This window comes from Pteronotus mesoamericanus, unplaced genomic scaffold (assembly GCF_021234165.1).
Source record: "Pteronotus mesoamericanus isolate MK-2021 breed Mesoamerican mustached bat unplaced genomic scaffold, CSHL_Meso_final contig_25, whole genome shotgun sequence".
Classification (NCBI taxonomy): domain Eukaryota; kingdom Metazoa; phylum Chordata; class Mammalia; order Chiroptera; family Mormoopidae; genus Pteronotus; species Pteronotus mesoamericanus.
In genome coordinates, this window is record NW_026555105.1 from 9,816,114 (window position 1) to 9,836,949 (window position 20,836).

Genomic DNA, 20,836 nt, shown 5'->3' on the forward strand with positions numbered 1-20,836 from the left:
TCAGTTTTGTCAAAAGCCACTCTTCTCCTAGGCATAATAGAAAGAGACTTCTGACTGAAAATGGAATTGAAGATTGTTCTGGCTTGAACAGAACTCAGAAGTTGTCAGCAGAGCAGGGTAAAGTCTATACCAGACCTCTTAAGGTGCTGGTGCTGGTGCTGGTGCTGGTTGTTACTGTGATCTTTCAAGTGATAGGACTCTGGTTGGAATTTTTAAAATACATAATTACAATTTTTAAGCACTCTATATGAGTACTTAATGCCATTTAAGGTCATTTGATACAATATCAGTTGTTTAATAAGGAACAAGGGCAACAAAACTATACAGCAGAAAGCTTTATTTCACAACTAAAGTATGAAATTTTTAATGCATTTATATATCTTTAAATCATATAAAATCATCAGGTGTTATCTTTTGGGCATAGATTGGTACATTTCTTTGGACACATCATCAATTCTTATTTGTACATGGTTCAATTTTTACGAAGCTGGTCTGTTTTGTTTTTTTAGCAACTATGCTTTAACTATAAAAATTAGCTTTCCTGTAAGTTCGTATGATTCTCTCCCTTACCTAGTTGTATATGCCAGGCCTCTTTAATGAAAACTTATGAGGAGTGTTCTTTACCTAACCCTGCTATACCAAATGCCGGTTCTTACTCTCAGGAAGTTATCTTTGAGGGTCATAGATGTTAATATCTGTACTTTGTCATATACTTTGTTCAGAAAAAAATTAATTTCTTCCCCACATCTCACTCTGGAAGAGGCTATCCAGTGGAATACAATACAAGGCACACTAAAAGGAGGACCTGTTTCGTGGATATTTGGAAGTTTCAAGACAATGGAGTCCATATCTTACTTTGTAACATAAAGTGGAATTATTTGCCTTTGCTCTTTTTATTTTTTCCTTAACCCTCTTACTATTTTTCTCCTACTCCTTCTGCCCTCAAAAAAGAATCTTCCCCCTCTGGAGGGGGCAGGTGTTAGGTTTAGGATTTGACAAAGTGTTAAAGCGTTGACATAATCAACTGTACACAAATTTTGTGTTAGCTAGAAAACTAAGGACATTCCTTACCTAGCCATGACAATGTACTGCCGTAACTTAATAAAAACTGCCCAAGTGACAGTGTGTCTGCGGAATGGATTTTCTTACACCATCTGGTTGTCATTGTAGTTCTTTTGTTGTTGCATTCATTTGAAATGTGCTGATGATCTTGTTTTTATTCCGTAGCATTGAACAGATGGGTTGATTATTCTTTTCAGATATTAATAAGGCAGCGGAAAGAAGAAATATGAATACGGCTCCATCAAGACCCAGCCCCACAAGAAGGTAAAGTACCCCGAAGCAGTGAGTTACGTTGGGAGAGTTGGGCTCTGGGGAGTTAAGCCCAACTTCGTACATCAAGGGTCTTTTCTTCCCCCCCAACAAATCAGAAACACTCAAGCAAACAATGAGAACGAAAGCCATGTGTGAAGGGCCCTGCTGTTTTTTAAACATGCATCAGGAGATGCAGAGGAAGCTTTGTGTTTTCGGTGGCAAACCCAGCAAGTTCAGCTTGCAACATGAGTTGCAGGTGATTGGAAGAGGATAACCCTCTGTCCCCAGCTCGCGTGTCAATGGGAGCCTCCACAGCAGGAGTGCCCCGGGGTCGTTGGTGCGCGCCCTGCTGCACTGCAGCGGGCAGCAAAGATTCGACACTTCATTCCAAATGGCTGCCGGTCCAGATGTTACCCCGGGTTTACGGAAGGTGCTGCTTGAGAGATTGCTGCTGTGCCTGTGCTGCAGATCCCGTTTGCTCGCATGCTTGGGTTACCTACTGAGGGGAAATAAAAAGGGCAAAAACACCTCATCTCGCAAAAGTCTCCCTTTTTCTTAGCTTTCCTGGAAATAAAAGGCATTTCCCCCAATAGAGTCTTCCTTACAGTGTGTACAGAAGAGATAGTCCTGATGTATACCCTGGAGATATGCGTTAAATTGGCCCCTTCTCACAAAGAAGAGCCTTATTGATGTTACCATTTACACCAAAACAAGTATATTGTGTCCAAAGTGTCTGGCCTCATAATAGCACACTAGTGGATGCAGTATGTGCAGTTTTGTGTGGAGTGCAAACAGATACAATGTATTTCATATCTGGTGTGTCTTCATGGCCCAAGTGGATACTTAATGTTCATTTTGCCTTTGTCCCTAGGTAAAAATGCCAATTTTCCACAGTAAACTACATTCCAAAACTACCTACCACAGTAAACTATATTCCCTACAATGAACTAAACACTGCTAAGTACAAGGAATCCTATTCTGTACTGGTAGCTCCACAAGTCACCTAGGGATATACCCAGCTGAGCACTTACACACAACATACAGCTATCCTATTTTGGGGCAAAAACGCTTATATTTTGTTACCTACTTATAGGAAAGAAGGGCTGCTGTACATTTGGTGTATATGCCCCCACTTGGATATGAAGGGTGTGTATTTTCTAAGCTACCAGGAGAAGATTACACATGTCTGCAGCAGAGTTCAAGCAGACCCTAAGAGCAAGGCCATGCTGCCAGTTTCAGTTGGATCCTTTGAGCACGCTGCCTGGGCAGAGGACTTGAATCTGTTACAACTAGAGCTGTCAGGTGGATGCCCTGGTCTCACTGCAGCAGTGAGGCTGCACCCTGGTACTCTCTCTCACCATAGGAATACCTGCAGCTTGTTGGGTAACTACTTTGTTGATAGATTCTGTGAGTACGTATGAGTATCATGAAGAGAATAAACAAATCTTTCAGAACCGCAACAGTTCTGTATAATATGTGCTTCCCTTATGCTGCATCTAACTGCGCTGCAGATTTTGGGCAGTCGCATCTGTGTTGCATCTCATTGCTCTAATAAACACGAAATACACGTGGCTATGGATTTGCATCTAATGGCCAGAACTGTGGGGCTCCCATTGGAAGCTGTGGTTGACAAATGGCTTGAAAGGAGACATAGTGTGTATCCAGTCTCCAAGGACCTCAAATGTGTGTGGCTGAACTAGGTAGCTTACCAGAAAGAGTGTGGCATTGGTAAATATAAAGACAGGTGACTCCATCAGTAACACCCTTCCCCCATCGTGGTGCCCCCCTGATGTTTATGATCTCTAGATAGTGTCGTCTTTGTGTTTCTGAAGACAGAAGGGAGGGGGGAGCACATTGCAAAATACAGAATAATTTCTGTACTATGAATTGAGAAGAAAATTTTATGCCATCCTATTAATGATACTTAACCAAATGCTTTTAACATTTCCATCTGATTGTAGCTTTCAACAGACATTGGCAATGTTGGGGAAAATAAGCAACTCCCCTAGTTGAAATCCAATGTAGCCATTGCCAGGGCATTAAATTAAAAAGATTAATTTTATACCAAGCTAAGATACAACTCCATAATTTCATCTGTAATGGAAGAAATAACTATGCCTTTAAAAAAAAAAAAACCTGCCCAAAATACATGTAGACAACATTGTAAGGGGCCCTTTAAAATGTTCTCCCTACCAGATATATAAATATGTCACTTTCATATACCTTTTAAAATATCACGTTCCTCAGAAATAAATTTTAAAATGAGGTTGTTTAGGATGTGGATAGGGCAGTGGCTTCCTGCTTTATTTACAATCAATGGGAGAGACAACCTAATTCAAATTCCACTAAGAATCACTGTTCCCCTTGGTGAAATGTCCCTAACTGGATTCTTCACCGTGTTATTTAACATACTGAAGTTTCATACAGTCATGTTCATTAAAGTTCAGGGAAGAACAATGTTCACACTTAGTAAAATCTGTTCTGAGACCCACCTAAAACCTGAACAAAGAGTTCTAGTTTTTTACCTTTGAAAATAAAAATGTTAAAACCCTAATACCGAACTGTAAACATCGTATTTAAAATAGAGCATTAACATTTTGATCATTGTCCTGATCACGCATTACCTCTTGAGATACACGACAGGACAGAAATAAAATTCATTTAGTAGGCAAGCTGGGTAACTGGTTAGCCTGGAAGGGGCCAGTCATTTTTCTGAGGGTAAATACTGAATATCACTCTTTAGGCACATGTCTCTAGTCAGAGCCTTGAATTCCAAATGTACCAGTATGTTGCCGACAACCAAACTGCCTTCATTTGACCATTCTAATTCGTTTTAAGTGTCCCCAGCCATGGGAAATGCATTGTTCACAGGGGGAAAAAAATCACTGTACACATGACAAATATTCCCCTTAAATTGTACCTTTATGTATTCAGTGCTGCTACTTTTAAATTGTTTTTCATCATGTTGGCAAGACCTTTGTAACACCTTGTTTTGCTGGACTTCAGCCTTGACTGTCAAAACACTTAGGTATCTTTGGGAGGTATCACAGGATTATCGCCTCTTCAAATGTCTCTGTAAGCCACAGCTCTGCTGGCGTTACTCTCTGTTCAGTAGTGTGCCTCCCTGAGGACTCCAGCTGTCAGTGTGTGACTCTGACAGTATTGGCCCAGCCTCGCACAGAGCTTTGCGTCAGAAATCCCTGCTCCGGATCAGATTCCAGCTTGAATTCTCATCATTTAACCCTTGGACCACTTCATTTGCCTCCTTTGCCATGCGAGTTGTCTAGCATTGGTACTAGGCATTAAGCTTTCTTCAAAGACTGGACTGTGAGTGTACCTCAGATGTTCTCAGTTGCCACCTGTAGCCCAACGCCTTGATGATCCAGGTCTTGAAGCACACCCCTATGCCCATGTGGCTTCCAGGTGAGACTCTGTATTTCTTCATCCTTCCCATAGAACCTGGAGAAGAGCAAATACAACGAATTCGTCTACATCAACAGCTCTGCAGAGAGTTTTCCCCATATGTTTATTAAGGATTTTAGGCCTGGTGCCTCTTCAGTGGAAGTCATCAAGGGCTTAAGTTAATCCGAAACAACCTAGCTATAGACAAGTTTCTCAAATGGCCTGAAGATGATCTCTACCTATCCACAGTGTTAATTCCTTTGATAGCTGCCTGCTGGTTGGGTGTGAGACAGCCCTAGCTCTGGTGGGCCTCACAATTACAGATTCCAGGCTGTGATTACCTCTGCACTAACACTTAAGAGCCGTCAGTTCTCAGCAAGTGCCATCTCTACCAACAGGAAAGTCATATTTGTGCTTGAGAAAATCATCAGTGCGTCTCCTAGGAAGAAACATGGGCACTTACACAATTTGGATCTGTGAAGTGTGGTATCTCATTGCACCCTGTATCCTGCGTGCACCCAATGGCAAAATTCTGCATAAGCCTGTTGTCTCCTTTTCTGACAGTAGCAAGGAGCCATCATGGTGGGGGATCAACATCACACAGCAGCCAGCCATTTAGATAATTATATTTGTGGACAGTATCTGTGACAGAACAGAAGTACAAAGAGCTGATGGAGGATTTTTTTTTTCAGGAGGAGAAAAAGGCTGGACCTCCCAAGGAAAATATTATAGTGAACAAAAAGATGTTGACAAAGAAAAGGACAAATGTCTTCCCTGACCTTCTGTACAGCCAAGGCCAAAGAACACCATCCTGGGCTTAGGGTTTCAGCCTCTGGTCGAACACAGCTCGAGTCCTTCACAGACTTCAAGATGATCATCTATCAGTTCTTACTCTGTAGGCTCTCAAATGAATAGTATTCTACACTACCCTTTTAGTTTCCTGGAAGAAGAGCAGTTCCACCAGAAGCACATCATTTGCATCTGAGCCATGCATGGCTTTTCCTTGCACCCATCCCTCCCTTACCTTCCAAGTGTTTCCAGATGATGGCTCTGTTTCTCTCAAGGCAAAGAGCATTTGGCTGTTTGTCCCCTGATAAGTAAATGAAGAATATATAACAATTTTAGTAGTGTTTGTCACCTGCCTTCAGTTTGTGGACTCTAGTGCCGAAATTTATTTAACCGCTTTTCAGTTTTGTCTTAGCCTCTAGTGACCTGGTACGTGAGGGTACACTGCAGTTGGTCTCCAGTAGGACACCTCTGGTGCTATGGGATGATGTTTTGAACCTTAGTATGCTCTGGAAAATTGCCTTTAACCCACTTGTTATCTGAGGTCAAGCATCTCATTCAGCAGGCTTCCTCCTTGCAACACTGTGAATCTTGTGCACTATACCACCCTTTTGATAGCTGGTTCTTGCTTTGAGAAAGATGTTGGGGCCAGCAGCAGGAGCCCTTAGAGCTCTTTTGTCCGGGGGAAATTCTTTGGGACCTAAAGTGACCCTAAAGTGTTTTTTGTCTTCAGAGGAACAGCAGTCTGTCATACTGCTCATCTTTTGGAGAAAGGAAAGCAGCTTTGCCTTTTCATTTTAAAGAATTATTATTTTCTCTATTCCTACTTCCACCCTCCTTAGTTCTTTTCTCCTTTGTGAATATCATCTCTTCTGCGTTTTTACCCAGAAAACAGTCGAGGGGGAATTGGTAGTAGTGTTGCACACGGACTTCATACTCATAGTGGCGGGGGGCGTGCGGCAGTGCTTGCCTTCTCAAACTAGAAGCGCGAACCCAGGCTTTGGGAATTTAGGGTTCTGGTCAACCTCTGGGGAGAGTCTCTGACAGGTAAGTATTTCAGTGGATTCACAAGAATGAGAACCAAATGTGGCATTTATAATTATCCTAAGGCTGTGAATAATGTGCTGTGACATGGTGTTCCTATCTGCATCCCTAGCCCCATTTGTACCCACCCAAGGCTTCGTGTGTGGTCTGTGGTCTGTCAGGCTCATGATCTCGCTCAGCCCTCGTTTGCCAAGAACACTTGAAATCCGATTCTACCTCTAATGACTACTTCTAACTGCTCCCCAAGGCAGTTTTATCTGCTGATCATTAATCCAAAAGTACTTTACAGTTGTCCCTTCCCATTGAATTCTGAATGTTTGCCCACATTAAACATGTATATCAGATGTGCATATTTAGGAGGATCATATGACATAATAAGGAAAACTGAGGTAAAAATCTTGGTTAGTCTCTACTTTATCCTAATAGAAAAAGTGTTTAGCTGTCCTCATTTAAATCCTCTGTTCTCCCATATGTTTCCTCCCACAAATCAGGAGTTCTTTTGAGTCTTAAAATATATGACAAGGACTTTTCATAGAGGCAAAATTGTCATTTACACTGTTTTTGCTATGCTCTGTAAATGAAGAGAAATTGAGGTTTTCTACCAAGCTGATGGCATCGTGAGGAATGCCTAATATGTGTAATCGTGGTAGTAACAAAAGTTATCAACAAAACATGGTTCCTGCTCCTGAGAGGCTTACTATTTGGTTGAACAATTCATTAAACATTTCCTGAGCTCCGTGCTGTGTCCTAAGGATACCAAGCCTTCTACTGTTTAATAGGGAGGCCATGTAAACAGATAATCACAGAACAGCATGGTAAGTGCAGTAATAGATGTGTGCCAGAGCAAGGTTCACTTACTGTGTTCGTGGAGCATCTGCATGCCAGCCCGGGGGCGTTTGTAGTGGAGAGTCGCAGGTTGTCCTTGCCCTTGTGGATTTGCAGTTTAGTAGGCCAGGCGCACAAGTAAAAACAAAGTGCTATGAGAGGCTGTGACCAGGATTTAGGGGTAGAAGATAAACTTTTAAACTATCAAAATGAGTGAATAAAAGACTATGTTCACTAGTTACAGCTGAAAGGCCAGGAGGGCAAGAGAGCAGTAAACTAGAGAGAAATGAGACGACAGGAGCCAAGGGCATGCGGGATCTTATTAGCAGTAGAGATTTTGGATTAAATTTACTGTGAGAAATCAGTAAAAGGTTTTCATATTTAAACGATCACTACAGGGAGAAAGACTAGAAAGGAGGCAAGAGCAGACGTGGGCAAACTAGAAGACCTTTGCTGTGGTGTAAAGGAGAGAGGATTATGAGTTGACCTTCAGTGGTGCCAATGGACATAAAGAAACATGGACAGGGTGGATAAAAATTTCAGAGAATGATTGAAACTTGGAAATGTGATTAGAAGGGTGGATGGCATCCAGTTTTCCTGGCTCGAGTAACGGAGTGGATGGGTGTAGCACGGTTGAGATAGGTAGGACTAGAGGAAGAGCATATTTGTTGGGAAAGATCAAGAGTTCAGGGCAGATTTTAACAGAGGAGGTAATACTTCCTGTGGGCCAAACAAGAAGACGTTGTAAAAAGGTAAATACCAGATCAGGGTGAGTAATGGCAATGGTGCTCTAGGAGTTGAGCAGTAGAAGCACAGCAGAGATTTCTTGGAAGACATGGAACATGAACTTGCTTGTGAGAATTGGGTACTACTTGGATTAGTGCAGGAAAAATATTAGAGGTTGAAAAACCATGTGAACAAAAATGTTGAACTAGCTATGTTGTGTGAGTTAAGTCATAAGAACAGCTTAAATGAAACTGAGGGAGCTGAAGGAGGAGATGGAGGAGAGGTAGTAGTTGGAAAGGGGACAGATTTGTTAGGGAGAAGTGCCCAGAAATGCGATAGTCCACGCTCTGATTGGTAACAGGTGGTGAAGCTGGTCTTTATGTGTTGAATAAACTGAAACCTGGAAGGTTGTTCATTTTGTTTTGTTTTTTGGAAACTTGGTGCCAATATCAGGGTTTGGGATGAACTTATAAATCCAGTGAAAAGGAAAAACGAAAAGGATTCAGGTGGCCTAATTGAGATAGGGAAGAAAGAATCAAAGTTAACTTTCAAGAACTTAAACCTTGGTAACTGGGAAGATGATTTTTGGCAGAAGTGAAAATGTCAGGAATGGGACTGAGTGGGTTGAATAAGAAGTTTAATTTTAGATTTGTTGAGGTTAAGTTTCCAGTGGAGTGGAATGTCTCATGAAGAATATTGAATCGGAGCAGGCCAAACATCTATGACTTCAAATGCTGTTTAAAAAACAAGAAAACCTTGGCAGAAAAGGAACTAGATTCATCATAAACCTCAAATTGAGAGACCACTACTCAGTAACTACGTTGAGAAGACAGACTGAATGTTCTTACACTTTACTGTGTATTCCATATTGTACCTTTTTCCCCCTTCATTTGATTATCCTGCTAGATATTTTAAGTGAGGTTTTCTGCACTGCAAGGACAGCTCCTTTGATTATCATTACTTTGTATGAAATTGTGCCATTTCTTTTTTATGAGTCTTGCCCCTTACTGTGTCCACCATAACTTTTTCCCCTATTAAAAATCTTTCAAACAGGTCTGGTGGGAGAAAATAGGTTCCTAGGAGAAAGACACTTTGACCTTGAAAACCTGTTGAGATTGAGATGGTAGATTGGCGTGCATAAGGAATGCCAAATTACTTCCTGAAGCCTGATAAACCTTTGGTTTTGGGTTGTCCATTCTTCCTTGTCCTACACTTTTGAGCTTGTACAACCTACTAGTCTTTATTTGCTGACCAGATGGGTGACTATCCTTAAAATTTTAGTCATGTTGTCACTGTCTTGTTATCATGTTTCAGTGAAAAAACACTTGGAGGGTAGGGGCTTCCTTTAATGAGGAGCTGAGGGGTTAGCTACCTTCAGTTTCTTTGTCTTAGTGTCTTCTTGCTACCTCCCACAGAGACCCGTATGGCTTTGGAGACAGTCGAGATACAAGACGTGATCGATCCCCAATTCCAGGAAGTCCAAGGAGAGAGCCGAGGGATGGCAGAAATGGCCGGGATGCCCGCGATAGCAGAGACATGCGAGACCCTCGAGACTTGCGGGACCACAGAGATAGCAGAGACATTCGGGATCACAGAGACAGCAGAAGTATGCGTGATGCTCGGGACATGAGGGATCTTAGAGACTTCCGTGATCTAAGGGACTCTAGGGATTTTCGAGATCACCGAGACCCCATGTATGACAGATACAGAGATATGAGAGACTCCCGAGATCCCATATACAGGTACAGGTACAGTTATTCTGCTCATTCTTGGGGTTTGGGGTCTGTTTGTTTTTTGTAACAGTCTTTTTTATGCGTGTTATGCTGAACTAATTGAAAGCTCTTGAAAGGCAGTGATTTTATCAGCCTTAGGTTTCCAGTGTCTATCAAATGGCATAGATGCTGCTTGACAAATACTTTAGCTAATGTATCTAGGTCTCTCCTTGTGGCCTATGAAAGACAACATTGTGCAAATGGAAAGAAGACAGAGTGCCAATTGTTTTGGCAGTGCAAGAGCACAGGGAAGATACACGAATGACCAGTAAATATGAAAAAAGAGGCTTGACATCATCTTTAGTCATCAGGGAAATGCAAATCAAAGCCGCAGTGCTACCACTTCATACCTACTAGGATGGTTACAATAATTTATTTTTAAAGGAAAAGCAAAATAGCAAATGTTGGTGAGGTTTGGAGAAACTAGAACACTATTTTACATTGCTGGTAGGAATGTAAGATAGTGGCCGTTATGGAAAACAATTTGGCAGATCCTTAAAATGCTATAATATAGTAGAATTGCTATGATCCATCAATTCCAGTCCTGAGTATACCCAAAAGAATTGGAAAGAGGGACTCAGACACTTGTGCATGAATATGCACAGCAGCACTGTTCACAGTAACCAAAAGGTAGACACGACCCACAGTCCATTGATAGATAGATGGACCCACAGTCCATTGATAGATAGATAGATTAAAAATGTGATCAATCTATGCAATGGAATAGTATTCAGCCATGAAAAGGAACATAATGCTGGTATCTGCTATGGCATGAATGGACCTTGAAAACATGCTTAGTGAAATAAACCAGACAGAAGAGAAATACATAATTCCATTTTTATGAAGTATCTAGAAACGGCAAGTTCATAGAAACAAAGTGGATTAGAGGTTACAGGAAGGGACATGAAGAGTTACTTCTTAATGGGTACAGAGTTTCTGTTCAGGATCATGAAAAACTATTGGGTGTATGTTGGAGTGTTTAGACACATACGTACGTACATAGACACATACATATATATTTTTTTAACCACAAATTTTGAAAAGCACAGGGGAGGGGATGGAAGAAGGGGGTGCATGAAATGGTTCCTCAAAACTAACATCAATAATTACGACCAGTCATATTGTGTTTGCTTTGTGCCAGGGACTATGTTGAGAACTTTGTGTACATCCAGTCATTTTGCAAGGCAGATTAACTCATTCACAGCCACAGAGCTGATAAGCAGTGAGTCCCAGATACAGGCATACCTCATTCTATTGCACTTTACAAATTGAAGGCAAGACCCTCCACCAGCAAAAAGATTATGACTCATTATTGCTATACTACCTTTACTGCAGTCTGGACTCGAACCTGCAATATTTTCAAGGTATGCCTGTACACCAACCTCATTTGTCTAATCCCAAAGACCTTTACCTTACTCTGCTTACTTCCTCACAGGGGACTGGGTCTTGAAGAAATCTCTGTATTGGATTTTTTGCAGGATGGGACAACTTTAATTTTGTGCAAATTTCTTTAACTTTACAGGAGAGAAAGCTCTTATGACCGATACCTGCGAATGGATGATTATGGCAGGAGAAAGGACGACGCTTACTTTGACCGTTACAGGGACAGCTTTGATGGACGAGGCCCTCCAGGCCCAGAAAGTCAGTCTCGTGCAAAAGGTACAGTAGCAGAAACAGTTTACTCCTATTACTGGTAGAACATTTTACAGAAGAAAGAGGAAGCTAATAACCCATTGAAAAGGGGCTAATAACTTGGCTTAGCAGTTCACAAAAAGAAGAAATACAAATAGCCTGTTGATATGTAGAGAGCATTCTTCTTGAAAAATTTTTAAGTGAAAATTAGTAGTATCTGGTTTAGTCATCTAAAAAGAAAAAAATAAATATGAAATTCCAGCATAAGAAACAAAAAATTGGAGCTAAAGAAGTTGCTTGCTTTTTTGCCCATGGAACAAATCTTCATTATCTATGCAACATAGGGTTTGGGATTTTGTTTGTTTTATTTACAATTTTTACCTAACAGCATCTTTATTTGATAAAGACAAACATGTTTTTTAAAAGCCTCATTTTCTCAGTACATTCTTAAAGATTTCTAAATTGCTTTATACCTTTTAAATAAGGTTAAGAACCTCATTTTTAATTTGTAATAAAACTTAACTATCCAGTTTTTTTCCCCAAAAAAATACGAAATTACAAATACCCATTAGTAAAGGGTCTTGTAGTTGTCTCAAAAATGCAAAAAAAATAATTAAAAAAATATATACCATCTTTTACCTGTCAAGTTGGCAGTAATTTTTTTAAATGGGAAAACCCAGTGTTGACTAAGATGTGGAGAAATAACACTAGGTGACTCACTCCTGTGGAGGGATAAGTTAGTAAGAGCTTTTCTAGAGGCGATAGCGGTGGTAGATGTCAGATAAAGCATTAGAATGACCGTGGACTTTAATCCAGCTATTCCATTTCAAGGAATTTATAATAATAAAGAATAATACTAATGGTTATCTTCAGGAGATAGTCTATAGGATGAAGAGAGAGAGAGAGAGAGAGAGTTATGACCTTTGCCTGCATATAGTTCTGGATTCAAAGTAAGGCCTATGATGTACCTTTAGAGAATTCACATCCATATTTCGGTTTTCCCTGATGGTGTCTTGCAGAACGTTTGAAACGTGAAGAACGGCGTAGAGAAGAGCTTTATCGTCAATATTTTGAAGAAATTCAGAGACGCTTTGATGCTGAGAGGCCCGTTGATTGTTCTGTGATTGTGGTCAACAAGCAGACTAAGTAAGAACTGTTTGGATATTTCTCCTGCGTAAGGGGAGGGGTCAGAATTGAAATTCAGGCTCCCTCTTGGCAGCTCTGCCCAGTGAACTTGATCTGTGTATTGTGGCATTGCTGTGCTGTCTTAACGAAGGTTCTTTTGGTTGTAAGTGACAGAAAGCCCATTACAAACTGGCTTATGTCCCATAGGGAAATTTTTAGTTTGCTTTGCTGGGAAGTTCAGACATGGCCACATCCAGCATCAAAATATGTTACCAATTTTTGGTCTCAGCGTTGCCTTCATTCTCAGATAGACATTCTACCGAAAAAGGCAGAATGGCACTGGCCCCTGGCATGTATCTTCTGGCTTAGTACATGTAGTGGAAAGAGAGCTGCTTTTCCCTAGGGCTTCCACCTAAAGTCCTAGAACTGTTTCCCCCTGGACTGACCTGGCTCGCTTTCCTGTTGTTGGAATAGTCACTAGCCAGTGGTGCTGAGATCCCCTGATTGGCCAGGGCCAGGTCATATGTCCATCCCTAGACCTAAATGGGGAATTAGTCCTGTGAAGCCCTGTGAACTGAGTTAGAGAGGGCTACCTTCCCAGAGGAAAATCGAAGCAAGAATGTATCCTGCATTAGATGGGACGACGCCAAATCCCCAGTACTTTGAGAGGCATGTCTCTGCATTTGCCCGCCAAGTACCAAGGCTTCTTAGTGAAGTGCTGTGGCCTGGCAGAGCTGTCAGGCAGCCATGCTAGTCAATCCAGAGTTCCCAGCACCGTTGTACGCCACCTCTGTTTTACATTCTTTCCTTCAAGAGGCAGAGCAGAGAAGGGGTATAGCTGCTTGCGGGCTTGGCAGTAACTATGTGTTCTTTCCCCAGACGATTTAAACATAACTAACTTCGTCTTAATACATAAATAACTTCGTGTATTTCTAGCAGTTGGGGTTAAAGAACTAATCTCAAGGCAGAGGCTGGGGAAATAGGTGTTGGCATACTAAGCAGCAGGCAGAGTTACAGGCTCTGGGGTGCCTTGTTTAGAGGTAAATGCTACCTTAACTATAGAAATGGGGGGTGGGGGGTTGTTTTTTTGACACATGATAATAGCTGTCATATTCTGAGCACCTACTCTGCGCTACCCCCATGCTAGACAATTACCATACACTATTTTCAGTCTTCACAATAATCAAGGTACGTGTATATTCAGCAATTTTTTTGTGTGTGTATGGCAGATACCAGGTACTAGAGCTATAATAGTAAGCAAACACACACAGCCCCTTCCTCTTGTGAAGCGTACACCCTAGTTGGGCATATGTATTGGCAATGAGTCCTATGAGAAGAAATATTTCAAGGATCTGATTTAGATTGGAGAAAAGGTCAAGGAAATGACATAGGAGCTGAGCCATATTATTCCTGTTTTATTGGTATAGCAACTGCCGTTTGTAAGCAGTAAAGGGATCTGCTTCACAACTTTGCAAGTAAATAAATATTAGGACTGGGACCCAAACCCATCTTTCCCGCATGAAAGCCCATGCTTTTCCCACTGTATGCAGCCTCCCCAGAGACGTACGTGTCTTGGGAAGTGAGATGGTGGTAAGAAAGGACCACTGGACTAGAGAATGAAGAGAAGGACCTGGCTACGAAAACCTGTGCTACCAGCATCTTCTTATATGACCATTCTGAGCCAGTACAAAGAGAAGGAAATGCTCTAGATCAGGGGTCCCCAAGCCCTGTAAGGCCCAGGAGTCTCACCCCACCTGTAAGTTTGCCCACTACCTGTCCGTGGCCTGTTAGGAACTGGGCTGGCTGCATAGCAGGTGGTGAGTGCCTGAGCTCTATCTCATGTCTGTCCCCTCCCCCGACCCCGCCACCATCCTTGGAAAAGCTGTGCTCCGTGAAACCTGTCCCTGGTGCCGGAAAGGTTGGGGACCGCTGGTCTAGATCCTTGGAGCCTGAAGAGGGCGACTGGGGAGACACTGGGTGGGCTAGGATTTGAACTTTCCAAAGGAGCACACACAGCTGGCTGCGGTGAAAGAGTGAGCAGACGGGGAGTTGATCAGGAAGTGCTCACCATGACCCTGTTTGTTTCTACAGAGATTATGCTGAATCTGTGGGGCGGAAGGTACGAGACCTAGGCATGGTAGTGGACTTGATCTTCCTCAACACAGAGGTTTCCCTGTCACAAGCCTTGGAGGATGTTAGCAGGGGAGGGTCTCCTTTTGCTATTGTCATCACTCAGCAACACCAGATTCACCGCTCCTGTACAGTCAACATCATGTTTGGAACCCCGCAAGGTACGGAAGCCCGAGTGGGTCAGAATTTCAGATGTAGTCACTAGTCCATGAATTTTTTCATGCCTTCCTCAGAAGAAACAGGTTTTGTGCAAGTGACGCATGTATTTCTGCTCAAATAGAGTAGGACCCTTTGATAAGTGCGCTGGAGATTTACATAGCCATTTGTTTGACACTCTTTTAGTGGGTACAGTTCTGGACCTAATGTATATAAGATATTGTATTTAGCCCTTAGGTGTATACAGTGGTGTGCTATCAGATACTGACCAGCCAGTTCAGAGTGGGGAGATGAGGGCAGTGCGGCTCACAGCGTTTGCTGGTTTCTGTAATGCAAATGCTCTCACCATGTCCTGGTTCAAGCCACCCATGTGAAGTCACTTCAGGGATAGTTGGGAAGCTACGCACCGTCGGCTCTCGCCTGTGAGAAGCTCCGGTGCACCTGTGGTGCATGCCACGCTGCATGCAACCTGGTCCTTGCCTTCACCAGACTTTCTAATGGGAGACAGAGAGTGCAAGAGGCAGTTGGGATACTGTTTGAAAGTGCACTAGATAAGGAGCCTGGGAACAGGAAGGGAATCCTGACCTAGAGGCCCAGGGGAGGTTCCTTGAAGTCCTTCCCTGAAGTGGCTTTTAGTACTTTACACCTAGAATGTTAAGACTCAGCCAGCTGATGCCCTGTTGCTCTTACAGCACCGACTTTTCCCTCTCCCTGCCACACTTGAGATCTCTATTTGCCTGACCAGTTAACACCCATACCCATAAAATGCTAAGGCTCCCCAGTGGGCCATTTGTCTCTCTGAGGAATAGTCCCCAAGATGTGTGAGTTCATTTATATAAGGTTCTGCAAAGTCTTCTCACCACCCTGTAAGTCTGCCTGATGGTGAGGAGAGGAGGTCATTTAGGGTCCAGTGTGGACTGACTTCTATGACCTTTGAACATACAAATTCAAAAACAGTCAGCCAGCACTGCCCTCAGCAGCACAGTGGACAGAGCGAGGCTTTACCAAATCGGATGCCCTGCAGCCTGCCCCCCATGGTTAGCCCCCGCACGGTCCTTCTGGATCTGTGGGAGACTGTCGTGTCTCTCTGGTTTTAACTACAAGTCTGTGTTCTAGGAATTCCACAAAGAACCAACTCTATACAAAGATGTTTATTCCCCACCAAAGAAATCCATTCATGTATCTTCCCAGCCTCATCTCCTTCCCCTCCCCTGCCCATTCCCCATCCCAAGGCTCTTTGTTACTGAAATGGTTTTCTTGCTGGTTTGAGGTTAGGAACAGCTTGGTGTAGAGTTCAGCAGGTGGGCACTGAAATCTGTCACGGGAGAAAACAGCTTATGCAATTCCTCCCACAGAGCACCGCAACATGCCCCAGGCAGACGCCATGGTGCTGGTGGCCAGAAATTATGAGCGCTACAAGAATGAGTGCCGGGAGAAGGAACGCGAGGAGATCGCCAGACAGGCAGCCAAGATGGCCAATGAAGCCATTCTCCAGGAAAGAGAGCGAGGAGGGCCCGAAGAAGGAGTGCGCGGGGGCCATCCCCCAGCCATCCAAAGCCTCATCAACCTGCTGGCAGACAACAGGTACCTCACTGCCGAAGAAACTGACAAGATCATCAACTACCTGCGAGAGAGGAAGGAGCGGCTTATGAGGAGCAGCACCGACTCTCTGCCTGGTGAGCTACGTGGCAGGGCCGAGGTGAAGTTCTGACTCTGCATTTCTCTAATTCCCAGGCTCCATTGGGAGGGTGGGAGGTCCAGGGCTCTTCAGGGTGGGTAAGGGAAATGAGCCCATCCCTTGGGTTTGCACATGGGCCTTTTTGCCGATGTAATGATAACTTAAGATTTGGGTACAGAATTCTGATCCCTGTAGTTAACCTGGTGATGGGTAGACTAGTATTGCTGGTGCCCTGGTAACCAAGGTGGATGTCCATTTTACTTTTAAGTAGTTCTCTGGGGGAACTAGGCTGTCTTCTGGAGACAGCCTATACTATGGAATGGCCCCTTTGGGAAATGGTTGTTGCAATTTGTGTGATTGATGTGATCAGTGATTGTTGTTCTTCCCTGAGCTGCTAAGCCTCCTGCCCGTGGAGGGTACTTTCAACCAGATACCTCCTCCTTCTGTCTTCCAGGCCCGATTTCCCGCCAACCACTCGGGGCGACCTCGGGTGCCTCGCTGAAGACACAGCCAAGCTCCCAACCGCTCCAGAGCGGCCAAGTGCTCCCCTCTGCTACACCCACTCCAGCTGCACCCCCTATCTCCCAACAAGAGCTTCAGGCCAAAATCCTCAGCCTCTTCAATAGTGGCACGGTTGCGGCCAATAGCAGCTCTGCATCTCCCTCAGTCGCTGCCGGAAACACCCAGAACCAGAATTTTTCCACAGCACCGAACAGCCAGCCTCAGCAAAGATCACAGGCCTCTGGCAATCAGCCTCCAAACATTTTGGGACAGGCAGGATCTGCTCGGAACATGGGCCCCAGGCCTGGGGCTCCTTCCCAAGGGCTCTTTGGCCAGCCTTCCAGTCGCCTGGCACCTGCCAGCAACATAGCTAGCCAGAGGCCCGTGTCTTCCACAGGTATCAACTTTGACAATCCAAGTGTACAGAAGGCCCTGGACACCCTGATCCAGAGTGGCCCTGCCCTCTCCCACCTGGTTAGCCAAACCACAGCACAGGTGGGGCGACCCCCGGCACCCATGGGATCTTACCAGAGGCATTACTGAGGCTCGATCTCTCAACTACTCCCAGCGCCCTCGCCCCTGGCCGCCTCCCACCTCTTGCGTTCTAAATAGAGTTATTTGGAGGATGTTCTCTGCACCTGTCCAGGTCACATCAAATGTCATGGTTGTACCACCTGCTCTCCTGCCCAAGGTTGTGTTGCTTATACCTTCCAAAGTCAGAGTTTATACTGCATTGGGGGTGTATCTTTTTTTGTTGTTTCTGGGTTTTTGTAGAAAATAAATACTTCTGGGGTCACTTGGGTGGCAGTATAGGTGTCTGGGCTCAGTTTATATTTCATGGGTTTCAAACCTGGGTTTCTCTGGTCTCTGTCAGCGGGATGGGGGGGTGGGTAGGAGGGAGGAAAAGCCGAGCGCCAGTGTCAAGAACGGCATTTTCATGCCAGGAGCCACTGCCTTTGTTCATCTTCCAGCCTCACACAGGCCAACCAGAGCTCCAGCTCCTGTCCGCAGCCCCTGCGCAGGGCTGCACAGCAGACTGGGCCTGGCAGGCGTGTGTCACTGTGCCTCACCTCCCACGCTGAGAGGTCTGCTTGAGGATTTATAATTTAGCTACTCTGGAGTTCAGGAGTATCCGTGGTGGCCACACAAGCAGACGCTTTTCCGCCTGACCCAATGTTGTTGATTTTGGGTTTTCTCATCTTCCTCCTCTTTTGCTTTCATTTCTTTGGAAGATCTCCAGTGAACTGAGCAGTCCAAGTCACCAGCAATTTCACATGAGCTGTGAGCTGGGCCCTGACCGCTCTTACCCCGTAACATTCCTGCCAGTCTCCTCCTCTCCAGAGGCGGTTTCATGGAGTCAGTCCTGGGAAAGCAACTCTAGACTCTGGCGTGGAACACCCATTTTTTCAGTGATTGTTTTGAGCTTTTGGTTCAAAAATCAATCTTTTTTTTTTTTTTTTTTTTCATCTGGACCCCTTTCTGTTTTCTGAGTAGCAGGAGGTAGGGACCATTTCGATGTCAGACTGTTGGTAGGTGGACATATTCTTGATACAGGCGGCTGTTCATAACTCTTGAGCCAGAGTGAAATTATTAGAGGGAGGACTTCTGGCTGCTGCTCTAAATGGAGCCATGGGGAGCTGCCCTCTCCCTAGGATGGTGCTCACTAGAGCCCTGTGGGTCGCAGTCTCCAGGGGCCCCTGGCAGGGGCCAGGCAAGGCGGTGATGTCCGTGGAGTCTCTGCCTGTGGCTGAGCAAACAGTGGTTCCAAAAACTCAAGGTCCCCAGATGGCAGCATTTTATGTTCTGACCTGTTTGTGTTCTATAGTGTTTTTTCTCTCTTTGGAACTCGTGTTGTTAATAAGATGAGATGATTACTTTTTAATTAAAATGAAAAAGGAAAAGCTGTGTCATCTTTTTTGGGGTGTGACTGTCTGCAGGGCCTCTTTTTGGGGCATCCTCAGTCTGCTGTGAGCCCTGCCCCTCTTGTCCTCTGCCTGTGCCCAGGCCTCAAAACCTCTTGTCACCCTCGCTTCTCTTCGGCTCACCGTGCGGAAGCTTGAGTGACGGTCTGGAGCAGAAGCCTGGGGGCTGACGGTGGTGCTGTTCAACACCCTCGTTTGGGGGGCCCTGTCAGTGTGTCGGCAGGCCTGCCCTCTTACTGGCGAAAGGAAAACGGGGCCATGAGGCGGCTCTGGCCGTGGCCAGGGGAGTGAGGCGCACTCCTGTTTTGATGTGCTCTCACTTGCCACCCTCTGCTCTGCCCATTATGCAGGGAGTTGGCAGAACCAGAGAGTTACAGCAGCGGCAGGAGCCTTAGCATTTAATAATAGCTGGGCCCGTCAGGAAACTTGGGGTGGCTGTGGTGAGGTGAGGGGCACAAATGCAGGCAGCACTGAACGTGACTCAACGCTCACTGCCTCATAGGAGATGATGCTGGTGCAATGTTCTCTCTACTAGTCCCCTGATGCCAGTTCCTTTGTCCCTCTAGGACAGGGTCCCCAAACTGTCAGCACGCTAATGAAGCAACCAGACCTGGAGGTTCAGCCTGTCCTTATGGGGTTTTTTCCCGTTTTTTTTTTTTTTTTTTAATTTTTTTTTATTTTTAGAGAGAGGGGAAAGGTCCTGGCCTGCAACCCAGGCATGTGCCCTGAACTGGCAGCCTTTCAGTTCTCAGACCAGTATTCAATCTGCTGAGCCACGCCAGCCGGGGCAAAGGTCACTTTCTCACAAGAGTCTAGGGTCCTCCTGATGAGCTACATTGAGAAACCCTCTTCCCACCTACTAATTTTCCCCCTTCATGTGTCCAAACAGCACATCTCAGGCCATGAAGGGTATAATAAAATTATTTTTATTGCATTTTGTGCAGACGGGAGTCTAAAAAATTAATACAGTAAAAGCTGTAAAGCATTAAATGGGAGCATTCAACAATAAAGGAAAGAACCAACTCTCTCCTATTGGCACAAAAAACACAAGATCAATACTGAGGCAGAATGCGGCATACTGAAACACTGAAAATTAAAGGCAGGCCTAATAATAGTAATAAATACTCTTGATTTGGTTTGCAACCTCTTCTATTTACAAGGGTTTTCAACTTCATTGCATTGCCCTGCACGTAGATCGTCTAAAACAAAAGCAACACTAGTTATCACTACAAGGCTATTGAAATATTGCACTCAGAATAAAAGTCACTTGGATGGACATGAAACATCTAGCTACAATGATTATAAAGATAATCTGATGAATGACGTGATAACATTCATAACAAATATTGCACATGTAGCACAGAAAACTTGGGTGTTGTGGGATGTTTGTTTTCATCAACGGAAGCTGCTCTTGCCAACCAGACAGTCTGGGCCCAGATAGTGCAACTTTGGTTCCCTAATTGGTGTTGGTACAGCCCCCTCCCCTTTCTGCCCAGCCCGCAGCTTCAGCCTGAATGCTTAGGCCCCCAGAAGGTTAGACCAGGCTGTGACTCTCAGAGGTCTTTGGAGGAAGGGGGCAAAGGGGCTGGTGTCTAACACCCCCAACTTTCTGATTACTAGCTGGAAGAGTCTCTCCAGCCCCCTCATCAAATCTCAGATGGACCTTGGCTGAGTTGGCAAACATCCCGACCTAACCTCCAGCCACACCCAGTCTAGATGGCACCGGCTCCAGTTCTCTGCCTTGGGCTCAAAGGAAAGGAGGGGGTGAGGTCAGGAGTACCTAGTAGTCCCAGCTCTGGGAGGTGGGCAGGATGCCTAACTAG

At 44.4% G+C, this 20,836-nt stretch overlaps 1 protein-coding gene across 6 annotated transcripts in view; it reads left to right on the plus strand.

Moving 5' to 3' along the window:
* NCOA5 (nuclear receptor coactivator 5) overlaps positions 1–18,975 on the plus strand; it is a 30,005-nt gene extending 11,030 nt beyond the window's left edge. Inside the window, exons 2-8 of one of the 6 annotated variants that reach the window (XM_054573656.1) lie at positions 1,260–1,326; positions 9,513–9,845; positions 11,392–11,528; positions 12,521–12,647; positions 14,718–14,917; positions 16,268–16,588; positions 17,045–18,975. In XM_054573656.1, coding sequence (XP_054429631.1) covers positions 1,289–1,326; positions 9,513–9,845; positions 11,392–11,528; positions 12,521–12,647; positions 14,718–14,917; positions 16,268–16,588; positions 17,045–17,634 — 1,746 coding nt within the window. In that variant the 5' untranslated portion in view covers positions 1,260–1,288 and the 3' untranslated portion in view covers positions 17,635–18,975. Of the gene's footprint in view, positions 1–1,062; positions 1,327–9,512; positions 9,846–11,391; positions 11,529–12,520; positions 12,648–14,717; positions 14,918–16,267; positions 16,612–17,044 lie in introns of those variants that run through there. The other 5 variants (XM_054573658.1, XM_054573660.1, XM_054573657.1 and 2 more) reach the window with 5 other exon arrangements.
* Positions 18,976–20,836: the final 1,861 nt, after the last annotated feature.